General features: G+C 32.4%; 1 protein-coding gene across 1 annotated transcript in view; it reads left to right on the forward strand.

Annotated features, from left to right (window-relative positions):
- Nucleotides 1-4727: 4727 nt before the first annotated feature.
- LOC126881294 (uncharacterized) overlaps nucleotides 4728-15128 on the forward strand; it is a 155084-nt gene continuing 144683 nt past the window's right edge. Inside the window, exon 1 of the mRNA XM_050645489.1 lies at nucleotides 4728-4863. Within this exon, the coding sequence (XP_050501446.1) occupies nucleotides 4728-4863 (136 nt within the window). The remainder of the gene's footprint in view (nucleotides 4864-15128) is intronic.

The raw sequence follows: 15128 nt of genomic DNA on the forward strand, positions 1-15128 counted from the left end.
TCAAAATGTTATGATTTACACAATCAAAAGCTTTGGCGTAGTCACAAAAAACGGTGGCAGTGTGAAGATTATTGTTCAGTGCTTGATAAACCTCATGTAGTACAGAAAAGATGGCATCAGTGGTGCATTTATTATTTAAAAAGCCGAACTGATTTTGTGATAAAATGTTGTTTTCAACTAGAAAGGACATAAGTCGGGCTTTTATGAGTCTCTCAATAATTTTGGAGAGTACCGGTAGTAGTGCAATAGGTCTATAATTGCAGGTATTAGATATTTCACCACCCTTATGAAGAGGAATAATGATGGCTGTCTTCAGGCACTCTGGAAATTTACCTTTCTCAAAGGAATCATTAATTAGTGAGATGAGGACTTCTAACACATTTTCTGGGAGATTAGAAAATTTTTTTATCGATAGACCATCAGTACTACAGGAGGATTTGCTTTTGATACTATTGATTGTTTGGATCAGTTCAGATTTATCGACTGGTTTTATAAAGAATGAATTCGAGACCTTTCTTGAATTAGGGAGATAAGCAATGGGATCTTGTTGTGGCAAAATAGTTGATGTAATATTTTTACTCACATTAACAAAGTATTCATTTAGATTTTCAGGGTCTGGAAGGGAAATTGTTTTAGCAGTGTGGGTTTTATTTCGAAGATCGTTTATTATGGACCAAGTTTCTTTTGCAACACTTTTTGAGCTTCCCAAACGGTTATGGCAGTAGTCTTTTTTAGCTGATTTTATAAGTTTAAGATCGGTTGCCCTGTACTTGGTGATATATTCAGTGATAGAAACGTTGGTAGTAAATTTCCTGATATAGAGAAGAGAACGCATATTCTTGGAAGATATTCGGATACCTTTAGTAGTCCAGCTTTGGAGTAAAGCGTCAATTGCTAGTGATTCAACACCAAAAGAAGAGATGACTACAGGCCATCAATTACCTACACTACACCACATGGAGATCTCTAAATAGAACGGCACATCATGGTGTAGGTCAAACTTTAAAAAAGATGTGGCTATACAGACGACAAGTGTGACTGCGATTAAATGCAAAATGCCGAATATTTATTGGTTGGCACTGACTTGATCCTGGCATGCATTCACTTCAACCCAATAGCAACTAATGGTAGGGCCATCCAAGAAAACTTTTCATCGATTGTCATTTGTTTCGAGCTTCTGTCATATGTTGTATAATATTAATCTACACGGATAATACGACATAAGACAGAAGCTCGAAACAAATGACTGTGAATGAAAAGCCCTAGTGGCGAGACATTGTCGGTATCAACTCTAAAGTGATTTGGGCACGGGAAGTAAGTATCGACACGTACGCTTTGAAGTGCTTTGTCCGTAGACAGTTTGTTAGATTTAGCTCAAGAACACAATCGGGAAACCTACATAATAGTCCATTCTTCTTCTTCCCGTGCCATCTCCGCGACGGAGGTTGGCAATCATCATGGCTATTCTAATCTTAGATGCTGCTGCTCTGAATAGTTCGGTTGATGTGCCTCCGTACCATTCCCTCAAGTTACGCAACAATGAGATTCTTCTCCTTCCTACACTTCTCTTGCCCTGGATTTTCCCCTGTATAATCAATTGAAGTATGTTGTATCTCTCATTAGGCGTAACATGCCCCAGGTATTGCAGCTTTCGTGTCTTGATGGTTTCCAATATTTCCAGTCTTTTGTTGACTCTTCTCATGACTTCTTTGTTTGTTATATGCTCGGTCCATGATATCTTCAGGATTCTTTTATACACCCATAGTTCACAGTTCAATATTACAATACTTCCGAATTTTAAAGAACCGCTTGGATTGACATAAAATTTTACATACACATAGCTAACATGTCAAAGAAAACTCAAAGAAAAAAAGTGATATTGTGTCGATGTGTGCTTTTGCCCTGAGGGTTAGTACCACCCCTTCTCGGGGGTGCAAAAACATACCTTCAAAATAAGTCCGGATAAACGGACTAATTTTAAACACGTTTCAGACGGGTTTTCGCACATAATTCAAAAATTAAGTAGGTATTTTATAAAAAAAAAATATTTGCAGCAAAAATATAGCTTATAAAAAAATTTAAAAAAAATGGTGTAAGTATGTAGGTATGACGTCTATAATCCTAGTAGAAGTAGAGTTGTAGCTATTGAAAAGTAGAGTCTTATTCGTCAAATTCCAAATCGAATATTTCAACATGAAATAACCAAAAAATTCCTATAAAACGTCTATAAACCTAGTAGAAGCAGAGTCGTAGCTAATGAAAAGTAGGGTCTTATTCGTCAAATTCCAAATCGAATATTTTAACATGAAATAACCAAAAAATTTAGCATTTTTCAGGTAAAACGCATCATAACTTTTTTAAAGTGTTTGAAAAAAGCTTTGTTTGTTTTTTAAAAAGGTTTTTAGCATCAAAAGTAAGCAAGCTACGCTCAAAATAAAGTAAGTTCCTTTTTTTTGGTAAAAAAAATCGTAAAAATAACCCCCTAATTAGATGAATCCCAAATGAAATTAATCGTTACCGATTCACAAGTTATTTTAACAAGTTATGTATTGTTTATATGATCTTTAAGTTTCATCGGTGCAAAGTGCTTATTTTTGACAGAGCTGTAGTAGAACGAGTCACTAAACATGAGTGTAGGTATGTAAATTTTGAACATCCATATCGTAACCAATTTTTGCCTTAGAAAAACAAAAAATCCCAAATATTCAGAAAAGCAAATCCTACATTTTTTTGCTCTTTGAGATTTTTGGTATCATTAATAATTTTTAAGTTATTAAAAAAAATTAAATCTCCAATCCAAATCTACGCATAATACTTATCTAGAGAATAATAACTGTAGTATTAAAAATGTCTTGGACTATCTCTAGTTATTGTTGATAGGTATATTTTTTAATGTTATTACTTCAGTCATTTCCAGGAGTTATATCCTCTGTTTTACATGTCTTTTTCTACGAGCGTGCAAAAATGTCTACTTTCGCGCACGCGCTTTAGTTTAGAAAGTTTTACTTTTCCGCACGCGTTTAGATATTTTAATATGGCCTTAAAATAATTATAATACATGCAATAAACTAATATTTAGATATTATTTACTATTTTATTTCAAATGTATCTTATTGTGTTCCTGTTTTAATGAAATTAACGCGGCAATTCGATGAAATAAAATTATTTTGACATAATATTCGAAAGTCAAATCGGTAGACAATAACAGTCGTTTTGAATCATCGTTATGGAAACCAAGATCGTCGTCATGCTAATTACATACTAGATATATTGAAAGTTTGGTTTTGACAACCTTGTCAAAGAATTAATTTGTGTATGTATTTTCATATTAATTAAATTAATTGATTAAGATTTGGTAATTTTTTAAAGACTCGTAGAAAAAATATTGTTCCTAACTCTTGCAGAAAGTCTCTTTTCCGCACTCGACTGCTTGCCGAACTCCCGCTTCGCGTCGTTCGGCAAACTGCAGTCGCGTGAGGAAACGTATAACTTTCTGCACTTGTTAGGAAATAGTTATTTTCCTAACTAGTGCGGAAAGTGATACTTTCACGCACGAGACTGCCGTTGACCCGAACGACGCGATAGCGGAGTTCGGGCAAGCAGTCGAGTGCGGGGAAGACATTTTCCGCATGAGTTAGGAACAATATTTTTTCTAGGGCCGTGCGTTTGGAAAAAAGCCACAAAAAATAGAGTTATATCAATTTTTATTTAGAAGTGAAAATACACAAATTAATACTTTGACAAGGTTGTCAAAACCAAACTTTCAATATAGGTCATGGATTACCACGACGACGATATTGGTTTCCATGACGACGATTCAAAACCATTGTAATTGTCTACTGATCTGACTTTTAAATATTATGTCAAAATAATTTTATTTCATCGAATTATCAGTAGTAATTGCACAAGAGCTCTAAAATTCTATATTAATTTTAGAGATCGAGTGCAATTTGTTGTGATTATTTCATGAATAAAACTGTTCAAAACCAAAATTTTATTGTAATTTATTTATGTAAGTACAAATTAGTACAATTAAACACACAGTTGTTATAAATATTTGACGGTTGGAAGTCATCACTTTTATAATTTTTAAAACATTAATTGTCATTAATGTCACTGAATGTATTTTTTCATAGCAACGAAGGGCATCTGACGTAATATACTTGACGACGGGAAATTATCAAAAATTATCAGTTTAATTTTTATTTCTGTAGTTTTTCTATTGGTCAGAATCTGCTATGAATTAAATAATCGCGCTAATTTCATTAAAACATGAACACAATAAGATAAATTTGAAATAAATTAGTAAATAATATCTAAATATTAGTTTATTGCATGTATTATAATAGATTATAATGCCATATTACAAGCTATTTTACTTTCCCGCACGCCGTGCGGGAAAATTTACTTTCATGCACGCCGTGCGGGAAAGTGCACCTTTCGGAAACGAAATGCGTGTGTGAGAGTGGCTCTTTTAGCACGGCCGTAGAAAAACAACTATTTTGTACTTCTCTGTATATCAAATACCACCATTAAAAATCCCTATAGGTACGTATTATCACCCCCTATACAATACAAAACAATAGCCATTCATTTGCTTTTCTCTCCTGTGCCAACTTGTACCATGCAAAACCCTTCATTGACGTATACCTTGACACACATTATTCACCATGACCTTTATTGATTAAGATAATGTACACAAAAACAGTGTAAAAACTACCACTAAAATGGGCGCTAGCAATTGCAAACCGTGCCGAAAAAAGAAAAAAACGTATACTGGAGGGTCCATACTCGATAGAGTCATCAGTCAGGCTTCTAATCAAGACCAGTGTCTTTTATACAAATTGGCAAATTACAAAAAAGGTAAGTCTCATTTTTATTTACATAATTATTACTCATTATTTACGCTTAATGAGTATTTTAACTTTCATAGGAATTATTCTGGCGACTGTCTGAAGTATAGAAAAGTTAATATTATGTAGGTACATAGACAGTAGCTTCCAAAAATCTTGGTAAATTTTATTAATTTGGTTTTTTCTTTTCCTTTGTTCTGTTCAAAACCTTAAACTATTAATATTTTACTGAAATTTGTACCCAAGTTAATACACTACTGATGTACGATAAACGACAACGCAATGAAAACAAAGTGAAAGTTTATTAATTATTTTCCTTTCTTTTGTTCAGCAAGTGTGACAATATTCTAATTAAGGGCGCATGCTTTAACTCAGTTCATTTTTTTCAAATTTAGCAATCACTTTGTTGATTCCTTTTGGTTCTTGTTCATTGAATAGTATAGTATAGTTGATCCAAAAGATGGCATAACCCAGACATCCAAAGTGAAAGTTATCCTTCAACACCAAATTGTTCTATATGGTCCACACAATGTCCAGAGTCACACCATTTTGAGCGTCGGGTTTGGGGGGAGAGGGGGGAGAAATCGGTAAATTCGTAGTTTTTTAAGTTTTTCGCCAATATTTATAAAACTATGCGGTTTAGCATGAACAACCTTCTATACAAAATTGTTTTACATTAAATTTGAAATAAAAAAGGCCCTATGCATAATCATTCTAAAATGAATGGTTCCAAAGTTACGGAGGTAGTATAGTATAACTGGTCCAAAAAAAGGCCTAACCCAAACATCCAAAGTAAAAGTTTTCCTCCAACACCAAAATGTTCTATATGGTCCACATATTGTTCAGTAAAAAGTTCACCATTTTGAGCGTTCGGTTTGGGAGGGAGATGGGAGAGAAGCCGGTAAATTAGTAGTTTTTTTACGTTTTTCGTCGATATTTCTAAAACTATGCTTTAGCGTAAACAATGTTATATACAAAAATGTTCTACATGAAATTTAAAAAAAAAATGTTCTATACATAATTGTTATAACATCAACGGTTGCAAAGTTACGGAGGGTGAAAAGTCGAGGTTTTCGATACTTTTTATATTTTTTGGGAAATATTTATGATATAACTATACCAAAAACCCAGACATCCAAATTGAAAGTTATCCTCCAACACCAAATTGTTCTATTTTATGGTCCACATAATGTTCAGAAAAAAGTCACACCATTTTGAGCGTCGGGTTTGGGGGGGGGGGGGGAGGGGGGGAGAAATCGGTAAATATAAAAAGTATCGAAAACCTTCATTTTTCACCCTCCGTAACTCTGGAACTGTTGATTTTATAACAATTATGGATAGAACCTTTTTTGTTTTAAATTCTATGTAGAACATTTTTCTATAGAACATTCCTTACGCTAAAGCATAGTTTTAGAAATATTGACGAAAAACGTAAAAAAACTACTAATTTACCTACTTCTCCCCCATCTCCCCCCCAAACCGGACGCTCAAAATGGTGTAACTTTTTACTGAACAATATGTGGACAATATAGAACAATTTGGTGTTGAAGGAAAACTTTTACTTTGGATGTCTGGGTTAGGCCTTTTTTTTGGACCAATTATACTATACTACCTCCGTAACTTTGGAACCGTTCATTTTAGAAGGGTTATGCATTATGCATAGGGCCTTTTTATTTCAAATTTAATGTAGAACAATTTTGTGTAGAGGGTTGTTTATGCTAAACCGCTTAGTTTTAGAAATATTTACGGAAAACCTAAAAAACTACGAATTTGCAGATTTCTCCCCCTCCCCCCCCCCCCCCCAAACCCGACGCTCAAAATGGTGTGACTTTTTTCTGAACATTATGTAGACCATATAGAACAATTTGGTGCTGGAGGATAACTTTCACTTTGGATGTCTGGGTTTGGGTCTAACTATACCATACTAGAAATATAAGATCTAAATAATCAGTTAAGCTTTTCGTGATCGTAATAATTGTTGCTTGTTCGTGAGTAGATGGTAATAGATACTAATAGTTTTATATTAATAGCTCTATCAATCTACAAATATTTCAGGGCCACCTAAGACTTGCGTTTCAAGGGACACTTAATTTCTAATTACAAAATAACTCAAGATTTATTTTTCAACCGTAGATAAAGATGATTATCATTATTATTCTCTTTGCCTTCATTCCTGTGCAATCTGTTCTCACTGAATATTCTCTATAAGTTTTTTTCTTGGGTCTTTCCAATATTAATACCCTTTACAGTCATGCCTATATTTGGTCTTTTATTCTACTGAGGTCACCCTCAGTATCTTTCCATTTGTTTTTGTGTTTGCAGCTTGCATCCAGTTACTACTAACAAACTTCAGGTAGTCAGTCCATCTGGTTGGTGGGCATCCTCTGTTCTGTAGTGCTTCTTGTGTTGGCCTCCACTCCTCAATCTGTTTGGCCATCTTCTTCTTCTTCGGCACTGCAGCCCAAATTGAGCCTTGGCCTCCTTTATTTTTTGCCTCCACCCTTGTTTGTCTGAGGCTGCTCTTCTCCATACACGGACTCCTAAAAGGGCTTGTGCGTCTCTGTTTACTGTATCTTCCCAGCGCTTTATTGGCTTTCCAACCGGTTTTTTCCCTGCATTCTAGCGTTCAGTGCTCTTTTTGGTAGCCTATCCTCTCCCATTCTTATCACATGTCCAGCCCATTGCCATCTTTGTATTCTAATGAAGTCTGACAGGGGTGTTTCCATATAGAGTTGATAAAGCTCGTTGTTGTATCGACTTCTGAAGATTCCGTTTTCCCTTACAAGTCCTAGTATTCTCCTCAGTACTTTCCTTTCGAATGTGTCGAGATTGTTTTTGGATGATTCTTTCACAACCCATGCTTCACTGGGATAGCATGCTATTGGTCGAATCAAGGTTTTATAGATTCTCATCTTTGTATTTCGGTGGACACTTTTCAGAGCCTATTTTACTTCAAATCGGGCCCGAGGCTCTACGCAATTTTCAGGCCCCTAAATATAATTTAATAATAACTTTTTTAAAAGTATTAATTTAATAGAAATATAGTTGCACCAGAAATTTAAATTGTTATTAATAGTCCAAGTAGTGAAGCTTAAAATAGGACAAAACCTCGCAATTTTTACAGAATGGATCGATTTGCTTGAAAAATTGAGAATAAGTAGTGGATAGTCCAAGGATCAAAATCTATATCATGCCGAAAGGCGCTTTTACCATGGGGGTGCTTTCCACCCCATCTGAGGGGTGGAAATTTTTTATTATATTTTAATCAAAAAAGTTGGTAAAAACGTTCATTCTTAGCAAAAAACGATCTATACATTTTTTTAATAAAATTGATAGTTTTCGATTTATTCGCTATCGAAAGTGTTGGTTTTATATCGAAAAAATCAATGTTTTTAATAAGTTTTCTGCTAATAACTCCAAAAGTTTTTGTTTTATCAAAACAACTTTACTTAACAAAAATGTACCTTTTGAAAAAATAAACAAAAACGTGTTTTTAGATTTTCTTTAAGACCAATAGTAATCGAGCTATACTTTATTATATGTTGGCTCTTCTTCGTCAAATGCTAAATATTGTAGTTTCAAAGTCAAAAGACGAGAAAACTATGCATTTTTCGAGGACATCTTGTTCAAACTAATTTAAAGTATTAAAAATATCTATCCCCAGAAATAAAAAAAAGTCTCTAGCTCAAAAATTATGTAACTTATAATGAAAATAATGTCAGTTCCTATTTCTTTCAGCGAAAAAGTGATTGGAAGCAACCTCCTAATCACCACCCTAATTAAAATTAGTCATTGACCTGATTTGGTCTCTTTTTATTTATGTATTATTAATAGGTTCTAGAAGTTTGGCTTAGAATGAATAGTTTTTAAAAAATGGAGTTAAAAGCAAATAACGAATTCTTGGAGTTTGGAAAAAATTGCCTTTTCTTCAGAATCGCAAGATTAGCATCAGAGATACAAAAAAATGTTTTAATATGAAATTGTAGCCGATTTAATTTCCAAAACTCTGGTTTGCAAAAATTTTTTCTACGGCAAAAATTGAGTGAGCTATCGACAATTAAAACTTGTAATAACATGCAAAAACCTCCTTTACCAACCCTTTCAAAGTCACCTCTTTTTGCGACTGAGGATTTTAACAAGAATTAATATTAATAGCCTTATAGACCTTGTAAAAACCTATAAAATTCTTTTTTACCAAGTTGCTAGGATCAAAATTAAAAATGTTTGGGTTAAAAAATCAATATATTTTTTTGAAAAAAAAAGGAGAAATCCAATTGGAAGCATAATAATGTAAGTTAGCGATGTTTTTAGTCTTTGGCCTTATTCATTCTTATTTATTTATGTATTATTAATATATTCTAGATGTTTGACTGGCCCAGAATGATTAGTTTTTAAAAACAGGAGTTAAAAGCGAATAACGAATTTTTGTAGCTTGGTAAAAAGTGCCATTTCCTTCAGAATATAAAGATTAGCATCAGAGATACGAAAAAATGTTTTAATATAAAATTGTAGCTTATTCAATTCTCAAGAACTTGGTTTGAAAAAAAAATTTCTACGGCAAAAATTGAGTGAATCGTAAATGAGTATACCTATCAAAAAATTGATTTTTTCGATACAAAACTAACATTTTCGATGGAAAATAAATCGAAAACTGTTAATTTTATCAAAAAAATATATAGAACATTTTTTGCTTAGAATGAATGTTTTTATCAACTTTTGCGGTCAAAATATAATAAAAAAATTTCCACCCCCGTGATGGGGTGACCACCACCCCCATGGTAAAACGCCTGTCGGCATCATATAGATTTTGTTCCTTGGTCTATCTACTACTCATTTTCAAATTTTCAAGCAAATCTATCCATTCTGTAAAAATTGCGCGGTGAAAAGCTTCGGTTCCTGGCCTATAACAATAAATAACATTTATATTTAAACAATTAAACATTGTTTAGTTGTTTAAATATAAATTTTTAAACATGAGTAAAAATTGAATAGGTATAGAGTACATTATTGGTACATTATAGATAACAATAAAACTTGACTAACGTGCTAATTAATGAAATTATTCAGCAGATCGCTCGTGTTGAATAACTGTCCTAAATTGATATCTTCTCAATCATCTTCCCATCGATGTACATAAAGTTAGCGAATCAATTCTCGCAAATATTATGGCAAGCACAATGGGAATTTGCCGCTTTTTTGCCGTTAATTAGTTGTGAAAAAATTAATTTTGTCGCTCTTTTATTTTTCTTAATATTCGATGTTTCGCTAACTTCATATGAAGTTAGCGAATCACTACAGCAAAAAATGTTTCAAATTCAAATCGAGTTGGTGTGGAATTTGCCGCTTTTTTGCCGTTAATTAGTTGTGAAAAAATTAATTTTGCCGCTCTTTTATTTTTCTTAATATTCGATGTTTCGCTAACTTCATATGAAGTTAGCGAATCACATCAGCAAAAAATGTTTCAAATTCAAATCGAGTTGGTGCTGAATTTGCCGCTTTTTTGCCGTTAATTAGTTGTGAAAAAATTCATTTTGCTGCTCTTTTATTTTTCTTAATATTCGATGTTTCGCTAACTTCATATGAAGTTAGCGAATCACTACAGCAAAAAATGCTTCAAATTCAAATCGAGTTGGTGTGAAATTTTCCGCTTTTTTGCCGTTAATTAGTTGTGAAAATATTAATTTTGCCGCTCTTTTATTTTTCTTAATATTCGATGTTTCGCTAACTTCATATGAAGTTAGCGAATCACATCAGCAAAAAATGTTTCAAATTCAAATCGAGTTGGTGCTGAATTTGCCACTTTTTTGCCGTTAATTAGTTGTGAAAAAATTAATTTTACCGCTCTTTTATTTTTCTTAATATTCGATGTTTCGCTAACTTCATATGAAGTTAGCGAATCACAACAGCAAAAAAATTTTCAAATTCAAATCGAGTTGGTGCTGAATTTGCCGCTTTTTTGCCGCTCATTAGTTGTGGAAAAATAAATTTTGCCGCTTTTTTATTTTTCTTAGTAATCGATGTTCCGCTAACTTTTGCCGCTCATTAGTTGCGAAAAAAATAAATTTTGCCTCTTTTTTAATTTTTTAATATTCGACGTTTCAATAACTTCATAAATATGAACTTGGTGAATTACAACAGCGAATAATGTCTCAAATTGAAATCGAGCTTGTGCTGAATGCTGAATGGTACCAATTTTTTACGATATTGTAACATATTTTTCTTCTTTTATAATTCTGATAACGCTGCACGATAATTTCGTAGGATAAGTCTGCTAGACTTGCATCTCCGCACAACTCTTTTGGGTCCTGATTGACGCTTCTAGTGGGACGCGGTACGAATAGATTATTATTAATTTATGGATATCCTACTTAAAACATAATATAATTTCATCTAACATAATATCCTCACTGTATAAAATACTTGAAATAAAATATAAAAGGAGGGGGTAAATATATCAATTTATATTTTATAATATTATTATAAAATATAAATTCATATATTTACCCCCTCCTTTTATATTTTATTTCAAGTATTTTATACAGTAAGGACGTTTGAGTTGGAATAAATTTATTATCTCGAGAAGGAGCCAATTTGTAGAGAAATCCTGAGACAGGTCGATTTTTATTTTGAAATTATGACTTTTTATCATATATGTCACACTAGTGACGTCATACATCTGGGCGTGATTACGTAATGGATGATTTTTTTTTAATGAGAGTAGGAGTCGTGTGATAGCTCATTCAAAAGGTTATTTAATTCTCTATTCAGTAATATAAACGTTAACATAATTATTTATACAGGGTGTCCAATTTTTTTGTTGAATTAAATTAATTGAGACAAAAAGGAGAGTGTACGTAATTCATTTATGTCAAAATACATTTGAATTCTGCCAGAAAACAGAATGAAATTTTTATTTGACAAATAAGCATTGTTTTCCCTTAAATTCAACGTTAAAACTGACACCCACCTGTCTCTTAGCAGTTTGAACATTGAATTTAAGCGAAAAGCAATGTTTATTTGTGAAATAAACATAAACTGTTTTTCTGACAGCAGTAAAATGTATTTTGAATTAACTAAATTGCTTACATTATTTTTTATGTGTAAATAATTTTAATAATAAAACAATTTGTACACCCTGTATAAATAATTATGTTAATATTTATACTACTGAATAGAGAATTAAATAAGCTTTCAAATGAGCTATCACACAACCCCAACTCTTATTTAAAAAATCATCGATTACGTCATCATGACCAGATGGATGACGTCACTAGTATAGTATATATGCTAAAAAGTCATAATTTAAAAATAAAAATCATTCTTTAAATAATGAATTTATTCCAACTCAAACGTCCTCACTGTATATGTTTAGGTATATTATGTTTAAATGAGATTGATCCGTAATTATTGGTGTAATAAAAATAGATATTTAAATAACTAATGGTTGACGTTTTGATTTCCACTGCGGAAATTGTTCTCAAAAAACCTTATTCTAAAAATAGGTACTGTGAACATTTTATGACCTGATTTGTTTAAGGGTTATAAAATGTTTCCAGAATTTGTAGAATAATCTTTTTTGAGAACGATTTCCGGAGTGTAAATCGAAACGACACACATACACCAATAATTATTGTCGCTCTCTCCCATTAACCGTTAAAATGTCAACATCTGTACTTCTTTGTTTCCCCGTGTATATTTAAATTATACAAAAACAGATACAATATAATTATTGTGAATAACTACCAAACAATAGTTCTACTGTTTCAGTAGAACAGTAGGAAACACAATGAATAAAAAGGTTCTTTATTTGAAAATGCAATTCAGCCGGTATTTATAATACAACACATAATGAATGTCTCGCGTTGTTATCGCAAAATATATTATTTCACTGCAAGACACCTGATGACCAGATATAAACAAATTTGAACACCATTCGCTAATCAATCGACAAGTAGATAACACACAAAAATTAAACAATACATTTTCGCATTTTTTACACTTAGGTAGTGTCTTATAGGGTATAGGGAATGCTTAGAAATAAAAAACTATCATTTAAGAAAACTCTAAAAATACTCATTCCTACTTTGGACCAACCCTGTATACTAAAACTAAACGTTTCTCTATATTAATAATGTTTAACAATAGTAGAATATATTAAAATCGTTTGAACATAAATAAATATTTTTATGTCAAATTACTACAATTCTACAGGGTGTGAATATTGCTACGAAATTTAAAAAAACCGCACTTAATTATCATTTAAACTACTTCATATATTACTACAAAAGCCTATATTTTAGGAAAAGAGAATTCAAAAATATAAAAATATTCAGGGTGTTCTATTAAAAAAAAGCATAAGATTGTGGAATCCTGTCAATACGGATAGCCCTGTATATTTCAAAATATTTTTAAATTATGGTCCTGTCTGGGGACCAACTTTAACCTAATAAAATTTTTCGTATCTCTTACGATACATGAGTAATTGGACTTCTTCGCACTAATTCCCCACCCTTTATGAAATAAGCGATACACCTAATATTAAAAAAAATAAAAACGCGGCAAAATTAATTTTTTCACAACTAATTAACGGCAAAAAGCGGCAAATTCGCACCAAAAAGCACCAACTCGATTTGAATTTGAAACGTTTTTTGCTGTTGTGATTCGCTAACTTCATATGAAGTTAGCGAAACATCGAATATTAAAAAAAATAAAAGAGCGGCAAAAGTCTTCTTCAACTTCTTGCAACCATTTTGATCTTGGTCTTCCTCTTTCCTTTCTTCCTACTGGATTCCTTTCTATCATAGTATATGTCACTGCTTCATCTCCTGCCCGCCAGATGTGACCTAACTATCTAACTCTGCATTGCTTTATTTTGGTCACGATATCTTCTTTTAGTACTTTCTTAATCTCTGCATTTGTTTGGCTTCTATATTCATTTTGCTCTGTTCTGATTGGTCCCATTATGGTTCTCATGATCTTTATCTCCACTATTCTTAACTTTTCTTCATCTTTTTTAGTCATCGTCATTGTTTCCGCTGCGTATAATAATATTGCTCTAATTATGGTGTTATACATTCTTATCTTGGTTTTAATAGACAGTATTTTGCTGTTAAGTAGTGTTTTATTTGCAAAATAAGCTTTATTCGCTGCCAATATTTTTTCTTTTATTTCTGTATTCTTTCACCCGTTTTGCTTATTGTCACTCCTGGGTATTTGAAATGTTCTACATCTTCAAACTCTGAGTTTCCTATTTTGGTTTTTCCTTTTATTGCTGTTTTCCCTAGTCTTAATATTTTTGTCTTTTCTTCATTTATTCTGAGTGCCATTGTCTCCCCTTTCTCTTTTATTTCTTTTAGCATTTCTTTCATTATGTTTCTATTCTTTGCAATAATAACAATGCCGTCTGCGTAGGCGATTATTTGTCCACCTCTTGTTCTTAGGTTTCCTTTGTTTATATTTCGTAGTACATATTCTAAAGTTAGATTAAACAGTGGATAAGGCATCCCCTTGTTTCACTCCTTTATTTATAATGAATTCATCTGTCTCGCCTCTTTGCGTTTTTATGCTAATTTTGGTAGTTTTAAAAGCTCAAAATATACTCATAGTTTTGACCAACCTTGTATACTAAAACTAAACGTTTCTCTATATTAATAATGTTTAACAATAGTATAAACCAGCGTTTCCCAACCGGTGGGTCGCGACCCACTAGTGGGTCGCGGGCGAATTTTAGGTGGGTCGCGGCGTGGCTCTTACAGTAGCTGAATAACGTACATATATATCACCATGGGTGAGGGATGGGTCGCGAATATGAAAAAACATCGGAAGGTGGGTCGCCAAACATAAAAGGTTGGGAACCACTGGTATAAACAATAGTATAACAATATTATAAATAGAAATTTTTATGTCAAGTTACTACAATTCTACAAGGTGTGAATATTGCTACGAAATTAACAAAAAACGTAATTATCTTTTAAACTACTTCGTATATTACTACAAAAGCCTATATTTTAGGAAAGTAGACGTACAGGAGAATCCAAAAATGTAAAAATATATAGGGTGTTCTATTTAAAAAAACAAAAGTTTGTGTCACCCTTTCAATACGGATAGCCCTGTATATTTGAAAATATTTTCAAATTATGGTCCTGTCTGGGCACCAACTTTTAACTACATAACTTTTTTTCGTATCTCCTACGATAAACGAGTAATTGGACTTCTTCACACTAATTCCCCACCCTTTATGAAATTAGCGAAACATCGAATATTAAGAAAAATAAA

This window comes from Diabrotica virgifera, chromosome 3, assembly GCF_917563875.1.
Source record: "Diabrotica virgifera virgifera chromosome 3, PGI_DIABVI_V3a".
Classification (NCBI taxonomy): Eukaryota; Metazoa; Arthropoda; class Insecta; order Coleoptera; family Chrysomelidae; genus Diabrotica; species Diabrotica virgifera.